Consider the following 26,643-nt stretch of genomic DNA (forward strand, 5'->3'; position numbering starts at 1 on the left):
TGTTGTGGCTCTGAAACTTATCACGCAATGAAAGCGATAAAGGCGTACAGAGAAATACGGGAACGTAGGTCTGCTACGGTTCTAAGTTAATACGCAAGGCGAATGAGAGAGAGGTGCGGAAAGAGAGACGGGGTCACAGGTATTGTGGCTTCAAAAATTATCACGTGACGAAAGAATGAAAGAGCGCAGAGAGAAAGACGGGACCGCAAGTCTGCTGTGAGTCATAGTTGGTACGTGTGGACGACGGGGTAGGCTAGGGTGCCTGGGCTAAGGGTAACTTCTCTCTCTAAAAGTTTTCTTTCTTCTCTCTACTGGATCCAAGAATTAGAAGCAAATTCAAGTAAATGCAAGCTAATGCCTCAATTTTATTAATGAATAATCTGACCCTTTTATATTGACCTAAGCTTGTTTATATAGAGCAACCCCCAAATATGGGTGGAACGCTCAAAACTAAGCTAAATTGTTGAAAATTACACATTAAAAGAATTAAAATAAAATCCCATTTTCAGACAAAATGACTCAAATATCCCTTAAATCTTTTGGGCTAATGATGAAAGCATCCATGTTCGAGGGACCTCTCGCCATTGCTGGACTTTGAGAGCTTTTTCGAACTCTTGTGATAGTGGTTGGGGCGATCCTTTGTTATAGAATTGATGCTTGATCGATTATGAACATTTTGATGTCCTTTAATTGACTTGGAACAAACTTTTCCCGAAGGGTAAAAATCCGGCCAAGTTCATAGCTTTTGATCGCCAATGTAGTACGATCCGTGGCATTCCAAATCCCCTTGTTGATATTGATTTGAAGAGGACATTGTCGTGATCATTTTGCACTAAGTTTTGTCTGGTTTGATCTTCATTTGAGTACATTCCAAATATGGGAAGTCACCGAAAAATAGGATTCCTACGATCGAGAAATTCTTGCCATCTTCAACCTTGAAATTCGCACTATCAGGCTTTTAGTCGAGGGCAAACATCATAGCAAACTCTACCACTTCTTGATGTGGTCTCAACAGACCCATATTTGTATCGATCTGATACTTGGATCTTAGGTTATGTCCTCTCGAAGTACGAGATGTCATCTTTTAAAAATTATGATTTTCATGGTTTTGGGCCCACTTTCTTTCTAGAAGTTCGCACATCTCGGACCACGCCATGGCATGTTCCATATGTCAAAATGATCGGTCCATCGAGGTCTAGCTCGTAATTGATTTTGAGCTTGTCCTGATTCCAAATGAGCGACCTATGAGCACTTGAAAATTGTCCCCAGGGATAAAAACACAGTTTCAGATATGACAACTAATCCATTAAAGCCACACTGTAACAATATGAATCCTACTCGTTTGTAGTAATTTGGGCCTAGAATGGTCATTGAATGTTCGATTGAGCCCAAATTTGATCATTGGGGTTTTTGACACTCTGGATCTAATGGAGGTGGTCTGATATTGTTTTGAAGCCTAAAAAATAGGGATATTGCTATAAGGCCTCTTTTCAGCACGGTATGAAGTGGATTTGAGAATTGAGTTTAGTCTTGATCATGTCAAAACTCATCGGCGTGTGGCAAAACTTTGTGAGCATCATTCAGGCATCCGAAACTACCCTTTTCATACTTTTTTAGGCCATTCCAGTGCTCTTTTCAAGGTTGCCCACATTTAGGCTTATTTTACAGTGTTCTCATGGTCAGGCAGTATCTTGGGTACTAGAAGGCTATGTTATCTCTGGCTCTCTCCTTATGAGACTCAGGAATACAAGTACGTAAAAATGACATATAACACCCATCTCTTGTGGACAACTGGTATGAAGGCACACTTCCATGGTCCGACTTTCGCACGCGAGCTATTTTTTGGCAGTTCTTTCTTTTCGCAGGAGAGCCCTTTTCCCATTGGTGGGCCGACTGACCACATATTCATCGATGACTTCCGCCATGTGCTTGATGGGGCCCCCACTGATACCCAAGAGTTGATTTACTTTTTGAGCATTCGAGGGTGTCTTCTACCCATTAGCATGGGCTTGACCAAGGATGCTTATATCATGTGCTCTTTGCCAAGCGATATGGGAAGTCAGTGGCTCGCAAGGGCAAAGTTTTGTCTCATGGGAGGCATGAATCTTAAGAAGACAATCATGTGATGGGTACTTGGCCGACTTGCTTGGACTTCACCAGTTTGAGCAAATTTGTGGTCCCTCATTATCACCAGGGTAGGCCGCTGAGGCCTATTGGTTTTGGCTGAACCAAACAAACTGCTCATACTAGTATGTCTCCAGAAATGTGAGACGAAACAGGGGAGGGCTTTCTCTCCGCCTCTTTTCTCAACCATCCATGTCCTTGACTACCCATCAGAGTGGAAGAAAATCAATAGTCCCCGAGTACTCGAGGTCTATGCTGACTCACATCGTCTTCTGGTTCTTGAAGGTGAGACTAAGTCCCTTTTTTATCGCATCCCGTCCATCTTGGACTAGGAGATGGCACATGTTGCATCTAGGCTTGCTCAAGATCTGAATGACTTTGACACGTAATAAAATCTCTTAAGCATTAGGTTATTTTGATATACTATGAGGTCTCTCCATCTTTAGATGAACTTATCAGCAGACTCGCTCGGTCCTGGGTTCATAGTGAGAAGCTCAATAACTTGAACCTCACATTCGACTTCGTAGAAGCGTTTGTAAAATAGGTGATCCACTTCATCTAAATAATAGATTGAGTTTGGAGGTAGCCATGCATACCATTTAAACGCTGGTCCGTCTAGAGTTTCCACAAATTAATAGAGAAGAAGTCATTCGTCAGACGCTAACTCTTGGCATGCCGAAACAAAATGTGCTATATGCTATTGTGATGAACCAGAGTCATTGAAAACTGACAATCTCTCCTTTGGGTATGTTGGTGGGAACGGGACCTGGTCAATGAAGGCTGGGTACGGCTTCTTGTACAATGTTGTCTTTTGTATTCATGGGACTTGAATGCCCCATAAGCTTTGCTGAATCATCGTATGGATGTCCTCCTGACAAAGCAGTTGATGGAACCAGTGTGGCTTGGGGGTCACGATGGGGAGGCACTTGTGATGTTAGAGGGGGTTGTGGTCTTTGTTCCTCCTCTAACGATGGTGGCACAATGGGCAAGTACCCCCGTGTTGGGAAGCGGTTACTGGCTGTCTTGCGATCTCCACTGCTTTGAGCCTTTCCATAAATTGATTGAGCATTTTTGTGAAGCGGGCCATTTGATCTTCATGATCGTCATTGGCCTGATTGAGCATCATGACATTTGCTCACTGCTCTAGTGATGATGCCCTGAGTGTGGCAGGGGTCTTACACCATCTTGGGACTCGTTTTGGAAGTCCGGGTAGGTAGGGTTGAGGTTGCCCCAACTAGGCTTGCTCTCTTCTCAGTGCTAGAGTGAACACTGGTTCTCGACGGTCTTGGGACTGTGGCGTAAGCTGATTTGGTTTGTGACAATCTTGTTCTAGGGGGGATGATACATGTTGGTACCGGATTCAAAGGATTCGTTCACCACTCCAGGGAACACAACAACATTCTTTGGAAATAAAAAATAAGAATCTATTCAATGGGAAGATGAGAGATATTTTGTTCTACTACAGAGAATTTTGTGGTTCGTAAGGAGGTCGGATTGTGACGGTTTTGGGTTTGCAGGGAGGCTAGTATGTGATGGTCTTAGGACTGTGGTTTGTATTGACTTGGCTCCTCTTCTTGAACTTCGATAGTCAAGCATTGGGCATGGCCCTTCATTCATTGATCCACTTTCTCCCTAACAAATAGAATGGGTTTTTCCTCTCAAGGTTCACTTGTTTGACATGTATAGATGTTTTCTGCTTTTTTAAGGATCAATATGCATGTCTTATATTTGGCACTTAAGATCCAGTAGCGCATTCCCATAATTGAAACTGCAAATGAAATTCACGGCGAGCTGCCTGCTTCAGGCAGGTGAAGGAAAAGATCATTAATTCAGACAGCGTATAGTTGCTTGAAGCGGGAGGTTTTGTGACTGTCATGGCGAGAAGTTTGTGCCTTGCTGGGAGATGGGGAGGTTGCTAGACCTGTCTTGGCACGTGGATCTTGCCTCAGGTTCTTCCTCGAGAGCCAACACACATGGCATATGTTTGTGGTAGAGTAATTGAAGGGAAAGTCTTCGAGTATCAAGTGGTAAGAAGTTTAGATGGTTTTGTCGTAGGTGTGCAGGTGGCTATCTCCTAGGTCCAAACTCTTGGGCAGTTGGGCATAAGTGTGCCTCTTCTTGTCTTGCCCCAATTTGGAGCTGACGAAAATTCGGCACCATAATGGCCTCCGGAGCCCTTGCTACGATCTCTTTTGGTGGCCCAGACCTTGTCCTTGACACTCTTGAGAGTGTGGACTCAAGTAGAGAAAGGACAGGAGGGTGCGCCGAGGTGGACCGAGTGCTAGACATCCCCAGCTTTAAGGTAGGGGTGCAAAGCTAGTTGAGTGGATGTGGAATGAGATTTAGTGGGTTTGCAGCATCGACACCTCCCCTTAGAAACCATAGTGATGGTGGCATATGCGTGTGCGCATCATACTCTTGTGTAGTGAGGGTGGCCATGGGGTCGGCCCGGAGCGAGTGAGAGGGTTTGACAATGGAGATGCCAGCCTCTCGACGAAATGCAAGTGGTGAGGTTGCCTTGGGGCCATCATTCATGGTATGCAAATGTGTGTGGTAGTGTGATCGGCAGCTAGGCTGCCAGTGAGGTACTTGTGGATGAGGGGTGGCCTTTGAGGCACTCGAATGAAGTGCCCAACAACTAGGCCACATGTGGGATGCTGTACAAAACGCCTAGGCCACCAGTGGGGTGCTTGTGAGAGAGGGTGGTCTTGTAACCACTCCATGTGGAGACACTGGCGGCTAGGCTGCAAGTGAGCATGTGTGTGGAGGCAATAGCGGCTAGGCTGCCAATATGTGTGCGTGTGAGGTGTGGAGTGGAGACACTTGTTGCTAGGCTGCCAGTGTGAGAGTGTGAGTGAGTGATAGTAGCGGCTAGGGGCTGCTAGTATGATGGTGAGTGTGAGTGAGGGTGGCCTTATGGCCACCCCTGAGTGAGGAACTAGCGGCTAGGCCACCAGTGTCCAGTGTTGTGGAGACACTGGCAGCTAGACCACCCGTGACATGAAGGGGCAGGAGAGGGGTGGCCTTGTGGCCACCCCTGAGTGAGGAACTAGCGGCTAGGCCACCAGTGTCCAGTGTTGTGGAGACACTGGCAGCTAGACCACCCGTGACATGAAGGGGCAGGAGAGGGGTGGCCTTGTGGCCACCCTTGTAGCATGTAGCCGCCAGTGGCTAGGTGTGTTAGTGTGGTGCTGGCCTTTTGGCCACCCATATAAATGGCATCAACAGCTAAGCCATCGGAATGATCAGCAAGTGAGGAGTAATGGGGCTATAGGGTCCCTTCCCAACCCAAATGGGGGCATGATCCTGGGTGCAGGTGGTTGAACCACAGCATAAGGAAGGCAGGAGCAACGGGTGAGCTTGACACCCACCACCTTAGAGACAAGCCTTTGGATTCCGGGATCATAAAATCCCCGATCCGAACATAGGAGTACAGAGACTCTGTGGCCATAAAGTGCATTCGATGAATGAAGCGTTTTAGTGAATAGGAAGAACCAACTTTTGGGTGGTGCATCCCCAGTAGAGTCGCCAGTTAGTCAGCCCTAGATTTTCTTCAAAAAACCCTTTGGAAAACGTGCTTTTTTCTTTTCATTTTGGAAAAAGATAGAGGTGTGTGTCATGCCCCTAGTGTGGGTGGGCATGTGCGTACACAGGTGGCCCCAGTTTACATGCCCACTAGGATATAGCTCGTGACAGGGTGAAGCGATTCAAACCAACAAAAGAAATGTGTGAGGTAAGGCATACCTCGTGAGGATGGGGTTGGATGCATCCAGGCAGGCTGCCCTCTTAGATTCCGATGCCTTGAAGCGCTTGTGAAAAGCCCCCTAGCTTTTGGTCTGCACGGTTTGGAATCGACCTCTTGACAATCCTTGGTTCGGTGCTCCCTTGGGAGCTATGTGCACTCGTACGGTCTGGGTCATATGGACTCTTAGGCTTTGTCTCTTTGGCTTGGAAAAGATGTGCTTGGATGAGGCTTGATGGCTAGACAAGGTAGACAAGGTAATAGGCGCATGACATAATCTGACAGCATTCCGGCATCACCTCCCCTAAGAGGCAATACCGTGGTGACTGTGGAAAAGGTACTAAGCGCACGGCCTAGGTACCCTAGAGAACCTTTAAGGTCAAGACACTGACGGGCCAAACCTTACTAGAGTACGCCTCAGAATACCTCTTGAAGAGTGGTCTAGGTAAGGGAGTATGGTTAGTAGGGAGTACAGGAGGTAGGGAGTATGGGAAGTAGAGAGTACGGAAGGGTGTGTGGTATGGTCTAGGGTGGAAGTGGGGAGTATAGTGGGAGAGGGATATTATCCCTCAAGCCCAATATTTTATCTTTCACTCAAGGGTAGTAGACTTTCAAGAAAGCACAAAGAAAACTATACTCTCTCTCCTAGGTTAAGCACAATTTCAATCTTTTTCAAAAGCCTTTTCAAACATTACAAAGTATGGGGTTCACATAGAGGTAACCCTTGAAACATAGGTGCACACTCAAAACCCATAGGAATTGATGAAAAATAGAATAAAATAAAACAAAAAGTAATCTCGAAATAATGGAAAAATGACAAAAAAAAAGTCCCTAAGAAAACATGTAAATGACATTTAGGTCCCCAAAAAGGAGACTCTTCCCATCCACGTGACTTGGGGCCTTCTTTTCAGTCTTTCTGGTGACGTTTTGGGCGATCCATTGCTTTGAAATGTAGATCGTGTCAAAAGAATCATTTCGATATAAGATTTGCCTAGTGTCATGGAGTTTTGATCGTGTTCTTGCAAATTTTCACTTTTCTGGTCATCATGCAAACTTGTGTCTTCTTTGCTTGATCTTGTCCAAAATGTCGCTCTTATTGTCTTCTTTTTTTGGTAGATCGAAAGAGAAATTGTCATGATCATTTTGCAACAAGAATCGTGTGATTTGGCCTCCAATTGATCGTTTTGTGTTTTGGGGAAGTCGTTGGAAAATTTCTTTTCTGGCGACCTGGAAATTGTGTGCACGTGCGAGCCTTGGACATGTGTCTTCTTAGACTTTATTCTTGGTGTGTTTTACCTTAAATTGAAGCTTTCTGAGTCGCGATCAAAATGCCTCCGACTTTTGGGTCAATCTGACCTTGGGGCTTCGATCGTTGGAGGGAGAGCATGTCAAGCACATAGATTTTCCCCATAATGCATTTTTACACGACCTTCTCTTTAAGATTTCTCTTGACTCAGCTGTCGTCTTCGTCCATGACGTATGTCAAAAATTTGCTCTCGTTGAGGAGCACAACATATCAAAATTTGAGCTCGATCTGCCGTAGATAAAAAGTGTTGCAAGTTTGTCCCATTTTGGGAAGAGGTATCAATTTGTTACTATTTTAGGCAACTAGTTTTGCTTGCCCACACCTAAATAGTAAATGGCCTACCCATTTTAGTAAAGTAAGACCTAGAGAGGTCTGTTTGGTATGAAACATGCTAGTTAATAGTTTGTCGACTTTTTGAAGCCCTCTGCGGTGGTTGGGAGACCATCTAAAATCACTTTCAAGGAATTTTGGCTATGGTGTAGCTTGCACACGTATAGAATGCAATAATCCAAATCGTATCTTCTTCTTGTCTCTTCATGTCTTCACCTACTTGGGACGAAACTTGGAAAAAGACTTTGACATGTTAAAGGCCACGTTTATATTTTTGGGCCCGAGATGATACCCTTGCTAGGGCTCTTCAAAATTGGACTAATTCCGCATGGGCTTATGTGGTTCCTAGGCATATTTGCTGCTTGTGGGCTATAGTTGCAACCCCCTCTTCTTTTATGCGTATGGGGAAAGAGACGCGTCTAAAATAGACACCAACATATGCCTCTGGGTCCAAATTGCCTAAAACCCACGTGTGTACTTGATCCTCAATTTTCCCACATTTTGTTCAAGATTAAATGTTCTCTTAAAGACATTGTTGTTGGGCCTTTTATTCCATCTTGAAGAGTGGGCATTAAGAGTAGGGTTTCATGAGTGACTTGTTGCTTCAAGCAACCCTCTTCCATTCTACCACGGCGACTAAATCGTTGTTTCTTAACGACATTGTCATCTTCCTACCTATGAGAGTGCAATGCACAAAAGCCAGCAAAGTACAACAGCCAGTAATACACAGTGACTAACAAGCCATTGAAATTCATTAATGGCTTTAAGATCACACTCATATTGAATACTCTGTTCATTGATTCCTTCATGCAACCTTCAACAAATCAAATCACCAAAACACTGAAGTCAAATAACTTCCATATTCTAGTTTTCTGGGACCCCGAAACCAACGTTAAAGAAGAATCATGGATATCCAACTAAACTAGAACAATAAAGACAACCACAAATTACACCAATAATAAAATATCATACCCAAGATCACAGGAACATCACAAACCATAACCGATGTAACAAATATCATTCTCATGGCCATCCAAAACTTTACCTATCCATGTAATAAAAATGAACTTTAGCTTCACGAGTGGGCAACTAGGTGATTAAGGTGGTGGGGCACCCCAATTTGAAGTTTGAGTCCCACTCTAGGTGATTAAGGTGGTGGGGCACCCCAATTTGATGTTTGAGTTCCATTCTTACTTCAGGTAGTTATAAAAAATTAAAAAAAGCAAATGTAGGTCCAAATAAAGAAAATTAAAAAAAAAAAATTTGAACTTACATTCATCAATACATAGTGCACAACAGTCAATACAAGCAAATGTACCACTCAAACTAATTCTCCTAAATTAACAAGATAGTTCCAGCTGCAAGGCAGCCTTCGCACCTGCTCATTGATTTCTGTGAAGCCTTCCACCCAAGATCATCAAATAGTTGAGTGCAAGGGCTTTGTTGCATTAAGAATTGTAAAACAACTCTAAAAAAAATTTCCTGTCGCCGCATTCCACCCAACTTAAAAAAGAAGCCTCGAATGTAAGCACAATGTCCAGATGCTCCATGAATCTCTGCCCATTTTGAAGCTTTTGTAGGAGCATGTTTCAAAATTGAGGATCACTCGTAATAAGAGAGAATAAAAACCATATTGGCAAGGGAATATCATCAATCACCCAAATGGTGATGGGCTGGGCCCTGCATTGGCATCAGACCTCTTGATACTGCCCATACCACAAATAATGCAACCGGGTGTTGACAGGGCAGAAAACTTCGAACCACAGAGCTCACACGCATCATGCCCAATGGTGGGCAAACGACTTAAAGTAGCCGCACAGAATTGAGAGGGATCTTCTTGTGGGTCAATGGACTTGTTGGTGAGCCCCCTCTGTATGCATATATCAATCAGACTCCTCAGTTCCTCTTGCTTGTTCGGTGGAGCTTTAGAAAGAAGGAGATCGAGCATAGCCTTAGCATAGGCATAGTTTTGCACATCCATGTTCCTCTTTATTGCAGTTCGAAGGCAATTTATGCGGTGCTTTGCAAGGAGTGCTAGCGAACCCAGATGGCGTGACAGCCTTGCCATTTCCTCCTTGGCACTCACTGCACTGGGGCCTTGCACCTTCTGCAGACGCCCAATTTCCTGCATAATCACATCAGAAATGAAAGGTTCAGATGATACTGTTTTATACCAGAACATGGTAGGAGAAAAAAATCAGAGACCAATAATGAGGTGCAATATAATTGCTTTTGAGCACTATCATGAGAAACAAACTTGACAATTCCCAAGTAAACTAAGTTGGTTAACCCAAAGATTAAAAGCAAAAGACGCATCCCTAGATTAAAAGAGAAAAGGCCACATAAGAATGTCTAATCCACAGATGATTATGCAGAATTCCTTCAACAAACATGCATGTGCTTAATTATGCATTTCGACCAAGTTACAAGGAAAAGAATGTTACGCAGTGTTGAGAAAGGTCCTGCAATGTTTTTTGAGTTATTCATATTTTATCATGCACGCAGAGAACATGCTCAAATAAACCTGAAGCAGGGCCACAGCAATCTTGTACTGAGCGGAAATGGTTGCTTGAGCTTTTATATCAGTCCCACGTGACTGGTCCTTGGCCAGCGCAAGAAAAGCCTCATCCAAACAAGAAAGAGCATCCGAAAGTTGATTCTGCTCCAAGTGGGCAACCCCTGTTTTAAAGCATATCGCAGCAGCAGCCCCACGAGGTACCTAAAACACCAGAACTCTCACTGTAAATGAAAAAAACAAACAAACACATTATGTAGTTAAAACAATTGCTCAATCTTACTCACTTGGCCAGGCCGTACAGCTTTTGGTGGTGAAGGAGGCCTTTTCACCACACCTTGGCTAGTGCCAGGAGTTTCAAGAACAGCAAGATCAAAGGCTGGTGGTGAGGGCACCATGCTTCTAACTTGAGCAGCAGTTGGAGTCTGAGACTGGGGGGGGACCCCACCATCTGGTAGTCCTGTCAACTCCAAAGGAGCCATAGTTGGGGACTGAGCCTGAGGGAGAGGGGGCACCCCGCCATCAGGAAGACCAAACGCACCAGTTGTATGTTCCTGCTGTTGAGTCAAGGACACCGGCACATTGCCATCAACTCCTCGAGACATTTGGTCTAAGCTCTGTATGTATGCCACCGGAGATGGCAAGGAAGCTGCAATCTGGAAAGACGATACAGTATTCTGAAAGAAGTCCTCTGGAATAGGTCCCGCGGATGATACTCCCATACCCATTACCATTGAAGCTGTTTCAACAGCAGATGCTGGAACAGAAACTGACGCCGTAGCAGCAGAAGAGGGAGGAGCCACGGTAGTAACAGAATCAAGCTGAGACCAAGCCAACTCAAGATCTTGGGAGCCTCCAGATGACGATTTAGCTCTAGCCATTGGAGGGCCCAATCCATCACCAAGTTTGAACTGCCTTGTGGCTTCTTTGATCTTATTAACATCAACTGTAGCTGCTGCAACAGGCTTGTCACGTATCCGTATGTGTATCTTCTTTGTTTTCATTGTTCCTTCTTCCTCATCACTGCTACTACCCTCAACTCCATATAGAGGCTTCTTGAAATCCTCCTGTGCCTTTGCCTGCTCATTTGCAGCTGCTGCACCTCCTAAGGATCTAGTAAATGTTTCCGTCACGGTGACTGATTCTGACTTTGCATCAGTGTCAGCTCTATCCTTGGACTGGTTAGATAGTGATTTTGCTAGGGTTGTGTGTGTGCTCTCTGCTTTGCTCTCACCATTCATTGCAGTGAAGGCCTTAACCAAACTGCCTTCTTTCACTTCGATTACATTGCCCCTACCTTTAAGTATTCCCAAGTAAACCCCAATATGGTCAGTGATAATCGAAGGAATACTTCCGTCGTTGGTTTTCATGTATGGCATCACCTCTCCTGCTAGCTCCCACTGTGGTATATCCTTTGTATCAACAGCTCTCTTAATTTCCCAGTTTCCTCCTCCCCATTCAGGCCCTTTAGGAACCATGCTTTCCGCTGCAAAGTTGGCAAAAATACCCTGTGTCCATCCTGTGGACCGAATCCTTAATATCCTTTCAAGATATCTCCTAAGCCCTGGATCTCCACCAGAATCTTCCAATTTCTGTGCAAGACGACGCATGGCACTTGGGTTGAGGTGGCATATAAACAAATCGAGCATGCTCTCAAAGTCTGCAATAACTTCAAAGGTTTCCTTTGCAATATCAAATTGACCAAATCTGTAAGTCAAGCAGAAAACAAAACAGACAGTAAAGATAGAGCTGATAACATGTAACATATTATGTAGAATGGATAAATCTTCGCATGCTTGAATGTCACAAAAATCAAGGTGTTAATGCTCACTATTCTTCACTTGTGAAGGTGGGCAACCCGCCTTCAAACTGACAACATAATCTCCCAATATTTTAAAAATTCCTTTTGTACAAATAATTACATTGAACCCATAGCCCATGAATGGAAGACAAGCCATACAATGGAGAGTCCTATAGGTTCCTTAGGGATGTAGTTCACATATCACCAGTCATGCACTTAGGGAGACGAGGCAACACACAGTATGGCTTGTGCAGTCCCAAGGAACGATATCGTACAGTAAGAAAATTTTTATAGATAGAAGCAAGAATAAAAATATATTAAAAGCACAATAAAATAGAAAAAACAAAATTGAACGTACTTAATACAGGCATAGCCCAATTGTCGAAAACGATGGAACAAATGAGAAGTGGGAGGACACTGTGGATAGTCTCTTGATCGAAGGAACTCATCCTTCAAAACTGAAAGCGCTGTAGGAAATCGGAGGGCTTTGATTGCATAAATGCACCGCAGTACCTGAAGAAAGTTTATGTATATTTAGAGTAAAAATCAAGAATATCAAATAACTTGGGGCAAAAAAATGTAGTGCACCTGAGTAAACTGGGGACCAGCTTGGGCTAATGCTACTGCAAGGTCACCACAAACTGAAGATCCTTTGGCAAGAATATCAAGCGACCTTGGTGTAATGCGCAAGCTATCAAACCTTCATACCACATTATCGTGAAAGACTATTAGACTTTGCAACTAGTATCCAGGATAAAAGCATAAAGAGAAACAAATATTGTACATAAAAAATATTAAGAACCTGCCCAAACAAATTTCAGTGATATCTTGATTATGTTCCTCAAACAAATTGCTCCTACTCTTTACTGGGAAGGAAAGAACCACAGGCATGATACCAGATAAGGACCCACCTGGAGGTCAATTGGTACAGAATTTCAGAAAGATCAAGTTTCTGCTCAAAATTTTGTTGCATGGTAGCGAAACCAATAAGCAGGGGTTCAAGAAGTCCCACAAGACAGCTCTTAATTTCAACCCCTTTCTTTTGCTTGGGATTGATATCAGTAGCGTTTGCAAGAAGTACACGATCATTCAAAGCACCAACCAGCACTGCATGTAAACAAGGAGACATGTCCAAAGGTTCATTGTGATATGTTGAGTTAGTTGCACAACAGAATTTTCTATCTAAGAATCCGTAAATGCCTAAATACAAGTAGATCAATATGCTAATGATATGAAAAAGAGAATAGAAGCATACCAGAATTGGGCATGCTAACTGAGAGAACATTACTAACTCTACTATCCCATCCAAGTATTCCTATTGAAGTTGCTGTTGAAAAGAGGAGGGCTGGTCCAACCCACAAAAGGGATCTATAGTATAGATCAGTTAAGGATTTGGCCCAAATGTAGATCATTAAAAATGAATCGATGAAATTCCGATACAGAATAGCACAAGGAAGAAGAAAAAAGAACAATTTAACAGTTCTGGATATTGAAGGGAAGCCTTTATCAAAGCAACCAGAAGTGGTAGACATTATCTCCAGTTCCACAGAAACAATCAATACCCTGTGTGTTGTCATTATCCCGGCAACATGACCTCTTAGAGTTTCTTGCCAATGAACCTGTAAAGGAGAAGAAAGAATAAAGAATTAAAGTTACATAGTCTGGTCAGGATTCACAGTCAGAGTTTGTTGAGAGCATGAAGTATCATTTCCACATATAACAGAAGAATGGCAGAAGAGTTCATCTTACTTGGGTCCAAACAAGTCCATCTTAACCCCAATAATTCATAATTTTGGTAAAATATTGCATTTGGGCAAGATTTTTCCAAAAACATCACCCCATTTTTGAGCCTTTAACCCGAATCCACTTTCCCTGCAATCTCTCATTTCTCAACCAAATTCTCAAGTTTGATTCAAAATGTTGGTATTGGAGCCCTCTTAAAGATCCCCGAAGAGAATTGTTCGACATAAATACAGAAGGAAGGAAATCAAGAGTTGAAATCTCGGGGATATTTTGAGCCTGAAATTGAAAATTTTTAATATCTCTCTTATTTATTAACAAAATGTGTTCATATTTGTCTAAGATGATTCTATCATAATGATTTGCAAAAGCCCTAAGAAGTTTATTTGAACCAAAAAAAGAAAAAAGAACACTCGAATTTCATTTTTTTTCTCCCCCTTTTCTGCCTTTCATTCAAAAGTTTGTTTTTTTCTTCTAATATTTATTTCAATTTTGTTTTACACCCCAATAAAATTAAATCTAATTTTCGATAATTGCTTTTACGTTTTTTATGTAATTTTTAGGAAGATGTCTATCTGCCTTTTATGTGATCTACATTTAATAATCTATAAAAGTGGATCGCATAAAAGCCAGATAGACCTCTTCCTAGTTAAGAAGATAGATCGACCATTATGTAAACACTGCAAGGTTATCTCAGGAGAGAGTTTGACTATCCAACATAGGCTTGTGGTTATGGACGTCTACATAAAGACATGGAAGAGAAGGGGTTAAAGTAATGGGTGTCAAAGGACTAGGTGGTGGAACTTAAAAATGAGAACATAGACTTATTTAGGGATAATTAGCTGAAGAAAGAAAATGAAACTATGAACATGATGTTAATGTTATAGAATGAGATGGCCGACTGTATCAAGAAAGTGGTAAAAAAAGTTTTAGGAGAATCTAGAGGGAAAAAGAAACTCTAATAAGAAAACTTGGTGGAGGAGTAATGAGGTTCAGAAGGCCATTAGTGAAAAACGATTATGTTATAAAACTTGGCAATATAATAATAACGATCAAAACTTAGAAAAATATAAAAATGCCAAAAAAAACGCTAAACAAATAATAAGTAAAGCTAAACTTAAGACATATGATAATCTTCTATACATAAAATGCCAACAGCTTTGTACACACACATTGTACACACACATGTCATTCACTATTTGCTTCTCACATCTGGGTAGCGGTTTGGATAGTGGTTCGGAGGAAAACAAGCCAAGCTCACACCGCATGTCTATTTATAAAATGTCTATATGCTCCCATGCTACATACTATAATTCATGATCTAAGTATCTATAAAACTAAAATCTCAACTTTTCTGTTTTCATATACTCTTTCCATCATTTTAAAGTAGATCCAAAAAATTAGCAAAATAGACATTTTTATAATGAGTATTTTACACGAGGAAATAAATATACAGTGCGGTATTGTGGGATCGCTATGTCACAAATTTCACTAAGGAAAATAAGGTGCGCGCGCTGAGACACGTTGTATGTAACGTTAACTACATTTAATACTAATAAGACAAAATCTTAATTTTCCTTTTAAGCACTTTTATCTTTTCATTATACAAACATTTTAACATTTAGAATAAAATATTTCACCAATATATAACGTAATAGGAACTTCCCCATAATCAATTTGATTTTTATTATAAAATAAATCTTATTTAGGTAAATTCCATATTCCACTTCATTCAAATATTGATTTTAAAATCATATAAATAATAGGTTAAACTTTGAATTTAAAACATAAATGGGATAATTTCATTTTATGAACATATTTTTAGATAACAAATTCATAAATTTTTAAACGATTTTAAATAATTGGATTTAATTCAAAGTTCCTTAAGTATAATTTAAAGTAGCTCAAGTATAATTCAAAGTGGCTCAGAGAAAGTTTAGATACGATATCATGAATTTTTCTAATGTAAACATAAAACTGGAATTGTAGTGATACTAGAGCCCCAATCGTTTTTTAAAAAATTTAATGTATTGAAATAAATTTGAATTGTATAATGAAGTAAATATTGGATTTAGGTAAATTTTACATTCATGTTTTTTTCCAAAATATTTTGAAAGCTATAAATTTTATATAAAATGTAATGTTGTTAAAAATTTTAAATCGTATTAATAATCATTTCTATAATTGTTGCCCTAATGTAACACTTATTTTAAAGTATAGAGAGAGCACATGGGCCCATGAGTGACATAGATAAAGGCCTTAACCATTTTTATGGGCTAGAACCTTTTTTTTTTAGTTTTTATGGGGGCTTACAATATAAATTTCTTGTCGGGATGGCACTACACAGAGGTTTGGCCCACCTAGGCAGCTGCCTTGGGTGCTTAGGAACATGTCTGCCTACAGCGCCTGCCTAGGCCTATATCAGTCCTCTTTTTTCCCCCAGCTGTTTAGACAGCTAGGTGGTCGAATTTTTGAACAATTAGTGTGGCTATACTTTAGGGTATCTGGCTTGAACAGACAGAAAAAAAAAGATTTAAGAGAAACATTCAAAGGTTAGTACTGTCAGGAAGAGAGTTAGAGATATAACTTTGGTTATTGCTAAAGAGGATTTTACAGGAACCCACACACAAGACTTAGGGAGAAGGTGGAAGGAAGGGGCCTGTAATTGAGCAACATAATGAGTTGCATGTGATACGGAAGGCACACAAAGAAATCTCTTCAAGCTTAACTTAAGCTCTATGGGGAATGTCAGGTTGACCTTTGCAGATAATGTAGGACAAAATGATGTTGAGAGGGGGAGGTCATTGCTCTTCTCACAAACTCAATTTATTCTATCAAACCTTTTCAGTTCCACTAATGGTCGAAGGAGATTCTATAAATGTTATCCGATGGGCAAATAAAGAAAGCCAGGTCCTGTAGAAATTGACAGAGGTGTTATTGAGGGGATGTATGATTTATTCAAGGAAGGGTGGTCTGTTTCCATGATGTACCGTGTAGGGCATAGCCAATCATCAGGTTGGGCTAGGAATCAAAGGCAAGATCTTTATGTAGGATCAGTCTTCCTCAACCTAGTAACACTTTATATGTCTCTCCATTTAACTCTCACCCTATGCCATGTACATCTGATTTCTCTGCGGCCAACTTGATTAAATGGTTTCACACTTAATATTTGCCCTTCCAAATAAGATAAGAAAAGAAAAGAAGGTAACAAACTGATGCTGAATCTAGTGCATAACAGTAGAGTACTTAGGATGCTTAGCACAATGCAAATTTTGAAACATTGTCAAGAAAGATAATGTGGATAAGAGAAGGTCACCTCTCCATCGTTCCAGCAGTCAAAGGCTCTAACAAAATAATTTCTAAAACAAAAAAAAATGTAACACTGTAAAAATTGACACACTAACACCAAATAAGATGCACAATGCAGAAATTTTAGCATAAGAGAAATTAGAAAGCTGTAGTACCTGAAGTATGGTTTCATTTGCCTTTAGAATGATTATCCTCTTCCCTTCAGGTTTTGTTTTTATATATTGGTCATCCTGAGTTGAAAGTCGATATGATTGAAGCAGCCTAGCAAGCCCAATGTGACTCCCATGGCAAGCAAACAATACAGTTAATTCTGCAGCATTTAAGCAACAATTAGTAAATCAATCATCATAAGGAGGTCATTGATTGCTAGAAATATATTCACTAATCACGACTAACCCAACGGCGAAGAAAAGATACGATCAACTTCACTATCGAACGTGAATTGCAGAGGACCCCGATCCGATTGGACATTATTCTCACTAAATGAATCTGGATCCAGTGCCCCATTGCTTCCTTTCACTTCTTGTGGAGCTGTAGCATCATTTTGCAGAGAATACAGAGCTAGGCTGGTTTTGTCATCATCCAAGATAGCATACTTATTCTCTTTAGGGCCAACAAATGCCGCATCTCGGCCTGTTACATTGAAAAGTGAAAAACATTATGCCCATATTACATCAAATGTACCAAAGATGTTTCACATGAGAAACAAGACTAGTAACCTTTAACTGATACTCCTTTACTACTAGCCGACTGGAAATCCATCTGTTCCCAATAGAGTACAACTTCATGTGTAGCACCACCTAACTCAAAAACAATCATAAATAGATGTTGTGTTGAGCTGTAAACCATGTGTTTTGGATAGATCTCGGCATTTGTAGGAACCTGAAACCAGATAATACAAATGAATAAACTAATTGTTAGGCTTCCCAGAAAGCTGTAATAACTAGAAAAATTCCAAACATTACGGTAGCATAAAGCTTCTTGTAAATAGTGTCCACTCCAGAGCAGAGATTATACGCCATAAGGTTGATTCCATCCATGTAAAATGCCCGAACAGGATAATGCAGAATACGATTCTCCTTGTTAAAGAAATTCAGTTCCAAATGAAATGGCTGCAGAGTAACAGGTTATTTGCAGGTCATAAAGAGTCCCAAAAAATAAATACGAGAACAAGAATCGAAATGTGTCTGAAATATTAAAAAAAAGACCTGACAAACAGGGAAATCTCTCAGAAGATGGTTAGTGTCTCTGATAGTGATGAGTGGTAAGCGAGAGATTGGACCACCTTTTGCATGCCCTTCCATGAAATGCTGCATAGAAATATACCATAACTAGCAACTTGGAAGTACACCAACATAAGTAAGCAAAGCACCAACTCCAGGCAAGGTTTAAGCAGTGGATAAGAACGTACACTGTGAAGAAATGCTTTCCTTGCAATATCTGATATTGTGAATTGGTTTTGACTGACACAGAACAAATTTAAGACATCAGTAAATGACTACTTGAGTCATTTATATAATAATCAATGCACTAACAACTCCCAGAAGACAGGAAGATGGACACAATAAAGTGCCTCCATAAAAGCACTAAAAAAGAGACACATTGATTCAAGTGGCTTAAATTGCAGCCTACCCATATTCAGCAGATATATAGAATATAAAAATAACAACCCAGGTTGCACTCATCGAAAGTGCTTCATTGCAACTTCCAACAATGTGTGTTCAAGCCACGTGACGAAGAGTACACTAATGAAACATGGAAATGTATATACTTTTGATACAAGAAGGTCACAATCATTGTCAACTGTTGGATGTGCAATTGAATGGGTCATGATGCATAATCATTTGAGCACAAAGTCCGAAACAAATTTTCTAGAAAGCTATGATACATTTTAATATGTTAGATTTTACATGCAAAGGCTAAGAAAATCTGTGACCATGTACCAAAAATAAATGGTCTCATAGTATACAATCCTATGAAACATATGCAAAAAAATGGTTTCATTAACAAATGATTGACAGCCAAACGCAACTTATAATCGCAGCCCGGAGATATTAAGGTTCTTCAGCACTCGAGATATGATAAATTTCAATAAAATTTGGTACACCATGCTGCTTTAAGAGAAGCTGAAAAAAAAAAGTCATTCCACATTACTCAAACAAATAGAAATATACATAGGGTACTAGACACATGCATAAGGGGATTGCAAGCCACATACACAACACGCGTTGACAACCTCTTCAGAGAGCAATTTCCATAATTGATGTTATAACCCATGCTTGTGGGAATATTAGCAAAAGGATGGGAGACTCCCAAATACTGTATCAGTGTGCATGTGTGTGCATGTGCGTGTATGTGTGTGTGTGAGCCCAAGAAATTATACTGTAGCATAAACCTGTTGGAGGTAGAGGGGGTTGTTAGACCTCAAAATTTCACTTCACATTTATCATCTCATCTAGGTGACCAAAATCAGAAGTGTTGCATAAAGCCTGTGGAGTATACTTGTATTGTAGCACTGACAGTGTCATTGTAGTCCAAGAACACATGTAACTACTGTAAATGAATAGAAGGCAAACATACAATCACATAACACATGTATCATAACAAAATCCTGCTGGACATGACTTAGTCCATTTTTCACTTTTTAGAATCCCTTGTCTTTTTTTCTTTTTTTTTGTAGCTATTAGAATCACTTACTTTTTACTATAAAACCCCCGAGTATGAAATCTATTTGAGTTTTATATTGTATCAAAACAAAGATAGAACCCACAGAAGCAACTCATCCTTATCATGCAATAATAGTGGAAGATCATGAACAACTTATGGTTGATGTCATAATCATACGGTGCTGGCATCATCTGTACAGAAGGAGCAGATTCTCAGATCCGCAATTTCTTATGGGCTTTTACTCAGATGGTCGACCCGAGAATTTTGATACCAAAATTGAAGGGATAGAGTAATTATTTGAAGTTTTTCAACTAGAGTGGTACTTTTCTGGTGTTTTCTTATTCTTGCAATATCTCTTGATAAAGTCTCGCAGCAAGGCATCGTGTGGGACACATTTGTCAAAGGATATCAAATCCATATGGTGCCACAGTAAGCCATATGTAGCACATCTCATTACATGAACGAGTTTGAGTGCATCATAGTTCTTCCCCCTTTGATCGTTCAAAAACAAAAGTGTTCTTCACATAGATCTATTCAATCTCAGACTGCCCTGGTCTAATCAATCTCTTTCTAAGGTTGTTTGAGGTTTGAATCCCTAAAAGGTAGTGTGTTGGTTATTGCTGTTTTGGCCAGACCGATTTTCTTGAATTATTTTTTTAGAGATATCATCATTTGGCACTCAGTCGATGTCCTCAACAACTCGAGATTTAATTGACACTCATCGATTGATCATCTGTTGCTTCTCATCTCAATAGGCATAAGCTCCCTAAAGCTATGGCAATTTGGTCCCAAATATTATAGTATATTACATTATATTATATAGAATAGACAGATAGATACATAGAGAGGCACCTTAGGTGGTCCATCCCAACTGCCTAGGTCATCTATATAATTTAGGAATCTTGCTCAATCTGGAATTTTTCAAATCATCCATACTCATCCCCAATATCAAATTCCTAAAAGAGAAAAAAGATTGAGTCGAAGCACAAAATATTCTTCAAATCAATTCACACTAAAAGGTTGTATCTGCATTGCGTGACTATGGATCTACAGTCCTAAGAACTAAAACCATTTCGTATTCTTTCTCGGAACTGTTTGTATAAATCAAAGATCATATAAAAATTTTCAGAACAAAATAATCCCCAAAATTATGTTTTTGGGGGCTAGACCACTAAATAGGTGGTTACACTAGGTGTTTGCTAGAATGTGCGTGACTGTAATATGAAGCTTGTGGTTTAAAGGCAAACACTACACATCTTTTAAATTATCAACCAAAAAAATGCAATAATACAAATTATTTAACAGCAGCTCTGTTTAAAGAGTTGAAGATTGTTGATAGTGATTCTAGCCTGCCATGGGGCATGTATATGAAGCAAGGTTTTAAAAACAGATCGGTGACCAGATCATCCATCTGGAAATCCAAGTCAGATCGGTACATCGGCGGTCCAAGCTGAAGAATCGGCCAGATTCGACCTTAAAAAAAAAATTAAAACATCTCTAAAATTTCTTAAAAATCTTGATTATTATAGTTTTTCAAAAAAACAACGATATTGCAATATGTTTTTTTTTTTTTTTTACAAAAACATATAAATACTGACAACTTATCTCACGTCTGAGCGTTTGTTATCCATTAAATTCCGAACACAATCAACAACTCATCTTTTCCGATCTCTGTTATCTAATGGATAAAGAAATATGTGCCAATACACACCGAAATTATTTCTCTTGCCATCTGAATTACTTCAAATTTTAAAAATATATAAAGAATACATTCTTGTGACATTTTGAATTCAAAACTGATTTTATAAGAAGTTCCATCATATTTTGCAAAAATGAATGGGATAAAAAACATTAAAGAGATACAAATGGTTGGATCTTTTAAGAAATTTCATTTCAAATGATTTTTAAATGGTATTATAAGAAGTTTCATTTTGATCCCATTTAAAAATTAAAACTACTTAAAAATCAAACCTATTTCTCTCTTTTTGATGCTGCCTATTTCTCTCGCATTACGCATCTCTTTCCCTCTCTCGTTCTTATCTTTTCTTTCGCCCATCTCTCTTTTGCTTATTCTGTTTGTTTTTGCACCCTCTCTCTCTCTCTCTCTCTCTCTCTCTCTCTCTCTTCTTATGGCGTTGGCATATTAATCCCACATCGAGCGTAGCCAAGAGTTACAGGGAGCTTAAAAGTTATAAAAGGTGAGCCGAATGAGCTGCTGAGGGCGTGCGAGGCACACATGGTGAAGACCTTCTCAAAGGGTGTGGACCACCCCTTAAAAGGGGTTCTTAAAATGTTTAAAGTTTGAATTGTGAGAAAATACATAAATTAAAGGAGGGAGGGCCAAGTGCCGCCCATCTTAAAATGCAAAATTACCAAATAAAAAATAAAAACAAAAAATAAGTATTAAACAAGACTTTAAAATAAAGGCGGAATGCCAGGCCCGTTCACTGTCAGATTATGTCAATGAACCAGTAGGTTCATAGGGGGAGTCAGTCGGTTCCCGATATATTGGGGAACCAGGTCGGCTCTACCGATATCAAATCCAGATCAGGCGATTCCAATCCGGATCAAAGCGATTTTTAAAACCTTGATACAAAGTAATGGACCAGCCAAGGAGACTATAGCTGCAATATTTATGCAAAGGAGGAGCCAATAAGAGAATTATCGGGATACTATAGACTAGAGATGTGATATGAAGATTCATTGCCCTATAATCAACCCATAATCTTCTACAACAAAGCTAAATTACCAACTCATCTTGAGATATTGAAGGGCAAGCATAACATGATAGAGATGGTATACCAAATAGACATGTGCAAATTAGGACTTCAAAGGTGATGAGCTTATATAAGAAGGCAACAGGGGAAATTGGGCAACCAATGGCAATCAACTTAGGTGGTGAAATCCTCCCAAGTGAGTCATTTATTAATTTAATTATTTCTCCTCATAAAGTTTAATACAAATTGTAATATCTCATGTTATTTTCTATTATTTGATTTCTACTTTCAATTTCCATTTTCAGGAGATTGGTGGGAACAAATTGGGGGAAAGCTCCCAACCCTAAGTAATTCACCATATGTATTCTCAGCCAAACTTGCAGTGCAAGTGGCTGCAAGAAGAATTTGAGTATTTTCCAATGCATCCACATGGATAAGCAAAGTTAGAGAACAAGACGCTGAATGACTAGGACTTGCGCAATACAACCTCATCCTGAGGCAGAGGAAATATGCTCTTATTTGTTCTCCCATTCCTGTTCAATAATTGTCAAATTCTACATATGTTTAAAACTTCAAATGATAAGAAATTCTATAAAATGTAAGACCATGCAAACACCCATATGCTCGGATCCAATTGACTTGTAGAACAGCAATATTGTAGAAGAAGGCATTGAAGAGCAACTAGATACATGAATGGAAAAGGAACCACTTAAGGAGGCAAATTTAAGTTTTATGATATAATGTTTTAGCTTTAGGAACTTAATTTGGTTTCTTTCCTAGATTATATTAAGGGATTGTCTACAAAGAGAACATTTATCTTTTGTATACGGAGGTCACAATCATTCTTTTCCTTTAAATTTCAAAATGGGAGGTTGTAAAAGTGTCATTGAATAGACACAATTCTAAAAAAAAAAAGTTTCTCAATCTTTGTGACTTGCTCCAAACCATCCAATTTGATATCTAATGAGCGGGAATGATTGTGACCTTCATGTACAAAAGATAAATGGTCCCTTTGTAGACAATCCCTTATATTAATAGCTTACTGATTGTAAGAATTATTTACTCCTAGGCTTCTATGGTGCGTATGATTTGTCAATAAACATTTTGTAACTTGATAGTTTATAACTTGATTAGTAATATTTAATACTTCCCATAGATGGTGGAGATGATGATGATTTGGAGATCTATTAGAGAGGAAGTCAATGAAGAGACAGGTGGAAATGATGACGAAGGAGGGGATGAGAAGGAAGATGAATATTACTTACTACATAGGACTTTTTTTTAGCATTTTTTGATATGTGATAAGCTACATAATTTTGACAAACCAATTATTCCTCTATGGGACATGGAGTTGTGGACTTCTGGAGTAGTGGACTGGTTTTTTACTTTTCTTTCTATGCCTTGGCTCATCAATTCATGACTTTATGTTTTATGACTTTTTGCCTTCAATTTCATTGTTGTTGCTTAATGGGTTATTGGAAGGAACTGGGCTTGGGTCAAGACGGTAGAGACTGGGTTTCCATAGCACAACGTCTCAAGTTCCATTTCTATGTAACCTTGCCAAAAAAAAAAAAAAGGGGTTTATTGGAGCGCATAATGACATATGGACATATATGAATTATAATTTTATTTCCCCTCCTCACAATTTAATTTCTTCTTATTTTTTAGATTTTTATTCTTTGGTCAATTTTTCTATTTTTCTAAATTTATTTTCCAATTTTTTGACGATATAAACGATGAATTGGTCTGGTCCTGCCGGACCAACCGAACCATTACCAACATGTTTCAAATTCCATAGCATATAAATCATTTTTGCTTTGCATAAACTCATGAAACATACAGTTAGAATAATTACTGCAAGCAATTACAGAAAAAGGGAATGAGACTAGGCCACAAGGCACCTATCAAAGCACACTGTGGCAAACAAACACATCATCAAATCATAGTGCACAACTAATTGATGCATCCAATAATTAACAAGCATGCCCTTCACAAAGCTATCAATTAAAACTAGTATATTTTCATATTTCTGAGTTTTCCATGACATTTTAATCATACAGAAGCACTCATAAGCATAGGATCTCATTTAACCAAAGGAATCAATGCGCTAAGACTCCTACATGCTTGAGAACAAGCAAACCAGTGTGAAGCCTGAAAAACTCACCCCTTCAAGTGTTGTTCTTGCAACTGCGTTTGGAGTTGATGATCAGCCAGAATTCCAGATGAGCCTAATGATGAAAGCTTTTCCTTGAGTGCCGCAGCTGCGAGCGATCACAAATTAGAATAGTTTATATTGAAAATGAGACTAAATTTATGAGTTATATTCTACAATATCCTCAATTAAGCTAATATAATTATGATACTTATTTCAAATTCTAATTTCTTTATCTTCAAATATAACTGAAAGGAAAAACAGAAACGGTTACGCGCAGAAACTTATACATGCCCAACATGCCATTGTCATACCATTTCAACAACATTACTGATACTGGATACTGCTAGGATACTTCCTTATGTCCTAACTATAAAATATATAAGATAAAATCAACAGAATAATGAGTTTTGATATGATAATAGCACAAAGTGCCATACTATAGAACATATAAGATGAATTAACTATGACACGCTGTGTGTATATCTGTTTGTGTGCATATATTTATGCACATATCTGTTTGTTATGTCAGTAAATCTGGATTCTTAAAATTTTATGCAAGGACCAATGAAACAAAAGAAAAATGACATAAATAAATGATTATGACAACAGCTGAGGATCCAAATACGAAAAGATTGAAAATCACAGCAATAATGGGAAATAAAACCGAAAAGATTACAATCCGTAAATTCTGCTTAAATTTTGGCAGAAGCATCAAGGATACAATCAGTACAATGAGGACTAGAATATGCAGTTCTGACAGAGAAAGTATGTCCAATGCTGACATTTGTGCAAGTGCATTATGTGACCAGTAATAAAAGCTAAATTGTTCTCCAAAAGTGGGACTTCTGCTCCCAAATATGGACACCTAGGTGATTCAGATTCAAACTTTACGCTGCCAGATTCCACGAAAGAATCTGCTACATCTGCAACAATGAATCTAACTTTTAAGAATACAAAGAAAATCAGGTCCTTGGATGTCCAACTTTCACAGAGATGAGAAATGGGGTGTTTGTCAAGGCTTTTCAAAAGATGCAGAGAAATACCATTATGCTCCCTGCAGCTCCAATTGGAAATAGACAATAGACCATCGACCTATTCTCACCACTTAAGAACTGAAGGACCGCAACTTCAATTTAAACCACCCAATTCTCTCCTCTAAGAAGACAACGACTCAAGCTGCCAGTGATTAAAAAACTAAATGCATATTAAAGAGTTGCAACATTACAAAGAGCGCCTCCTAAAAAGAGCGACAAAAAGCAAGCCTGTAAAAAGGCAACAAGATAGACCTACATGCAAATTATTAAATCTTGCCAAAAAGAAAGATATCTTTCACATTTTTAGATGTGTAAGTCATGGCAGTTGCATGTTTACACCTTGACTATATGCCTTCAGATATTATTGCTGATTAGGATGTATGGAAACAACAAAGAAACCAAAAAAAAATTGAACTTCATAAACTTAAAATGACTGGAAGCTATAAGTTTACGTCATCCCATGGTTACCACAAAAAGATCTTTGAATCAATTGCCACAGAACTTCATTTAGTAATCCAAAAGAGATTATTTGGTCAATGGAATAAAATCATTCAATTTATTTTTTAAAATAGAATAAGAAAGTGAAACAAATAGAAAACAGTAAATCTCGAAAGTTGTAGAAAAATTTAAGAATATGTAACCAGAAAAATCAAGCCTTGGCAAGATTAAGTAACAAAGAGATGTAGCTACCGAATGAATCCACCAAGGTTATACTCGTGTGGATAGTCAGCAAAACAACACAACGCCAATACACAGCGCTACAAAACTAACAACAGAATAAAAATAAGAGTAAAGAACAGGAAGACATTTACTTTTCATTAGGAAAAAAAAAAGAATCTAGACATGTTAAATATGCAACATTGAGCCTTGAAATTCTAGGTTTCCTAAGTTCCATTATAATAAAAATATTTCATCCATTTGAGAGAAGGAAAATGTGTCCTCTGGGTAAATAAAAGTAGCTCCCAAATATTAGATCAAAACCTGGGGGAAAAAAGGGGAGAGAGAGAGACTCTTATGGGTACGGCAAACCCTTACAAGGCCAACAGGCAAAAGAAGGGATCATGAGCAAGAAGGACAACAAAAAATTGAATGGCCACAAGGCTAAGGAAGCAGCACATAAAATACTGTGCAAGCAGGAAAAATTCATATGTATACACACAAGTAAACACCGTATATAATACACATTTATGAATATTACAGAAT

The 26,643-nt window shown here is 39.2% G+C and overlaps 1 protein-coding gene across 3 annotated transcripts in view; it reads right to left on the bottom strand.

The window, feature by feature from the left end:
* Positions 1 to 8,750: 8,750 nt before the first annotated feature.
* The window catches only part of LOC18421752 (Transducin/WD40 repeat-like superfamily protein), a 49,307-nt gene continuing 31,414 nt past the window's right edge, over positions 8,751 to 26,643 (bottom strand). The window contains exons 1-16 of one of the 3 annotated variants that reach the window (XM_088865103.1): positions 25,450 to 25,551; positions 24,416 to 24,512; positions 18,279 to 18,330; positions 18,076 to 18,177; positions 17,833 to 17,979; positions 17,587 to 17,749; positions 17,264 to 17,500; positions 17,023 to 17,177; positions 13,309 to 13,437; positions 13,074 to 13,191; positions 12,730 to 12,925; positions 12,407 to 12,518; positions 12,177 to 12,331; positions 10,305 to 11,724; positions 10,027 to 10,221; positions 8,751 to 9,627 (exon numbers count right to left, since the gene is read on the bottom strand). In XM_088865103.1, coding sequence (XP_088721229.1) covers positions 9,157 to 9,627; positions 10,027 to 10,221; positions 10,305 to 11,724; positions 12,177 to 12,331; positions 12,407 to 12,518; positions 12,730 to 12,925; positions 13,074 to 13,191; positions 13,309 to 13,437; positions 17,023 to 17,177; positions 17,264 to 17,500; positions 17,587 to 17,749; positions 17,833 to 17,979; positions 18,076 to 18,171 — 3,594 coding nt within the window. In that variant the 5' untranslated portion in view covers positions 18,172 to 18,177; positions 18,279 to 18,330; positions 24,416 to 24,512; positions 25,450 to 25,551 and the 3' untranslated portion in view covers positions 8,751 to 9,156. Of the gene's footprint in view, positions 9,628 to 9,946; positions 10,222 to 10,304; positions 11,725 to 12,176; positions 12,332 to 12,406; positions 12,519 to 12,729; positions 12,926 to 13,073; positions 13,192 to 13,308; positions 13,438 to 17,022; positions 17,178 to 17,263; positions 17,501 to 17,586; positions 17,750 to 17,832; positions 17,980 to 18,075; positions 18,178 to 18,278; positions 18,331 to 24,415; positions 24,513 to 25,449; positions 25,552 to 26,643 lie in introns of those variants that run through there. The other 2 variants (XM_020662345.2, XM_088865102.1) reach the window with 2 other exon arrangements.

The sequence above is a fragment of the Amborella trichopoda genome, chromosome 4 (assembly GCF_054954075.1).
Source record: "Amborella trichopoda isolate Santa Cruz 75 chromosome 4, AtrichopodaSantaCruz75HAP2 v2.0, whole genome shotgun sequence".
Taxonomy (NCBI): domain Eukaryota; kingdom Viridiplantae; phylum Streptophyta; class Magnoliopsida; order Amborellales; family Amborellaceae; genus Amborella; species Amborella trichopoda.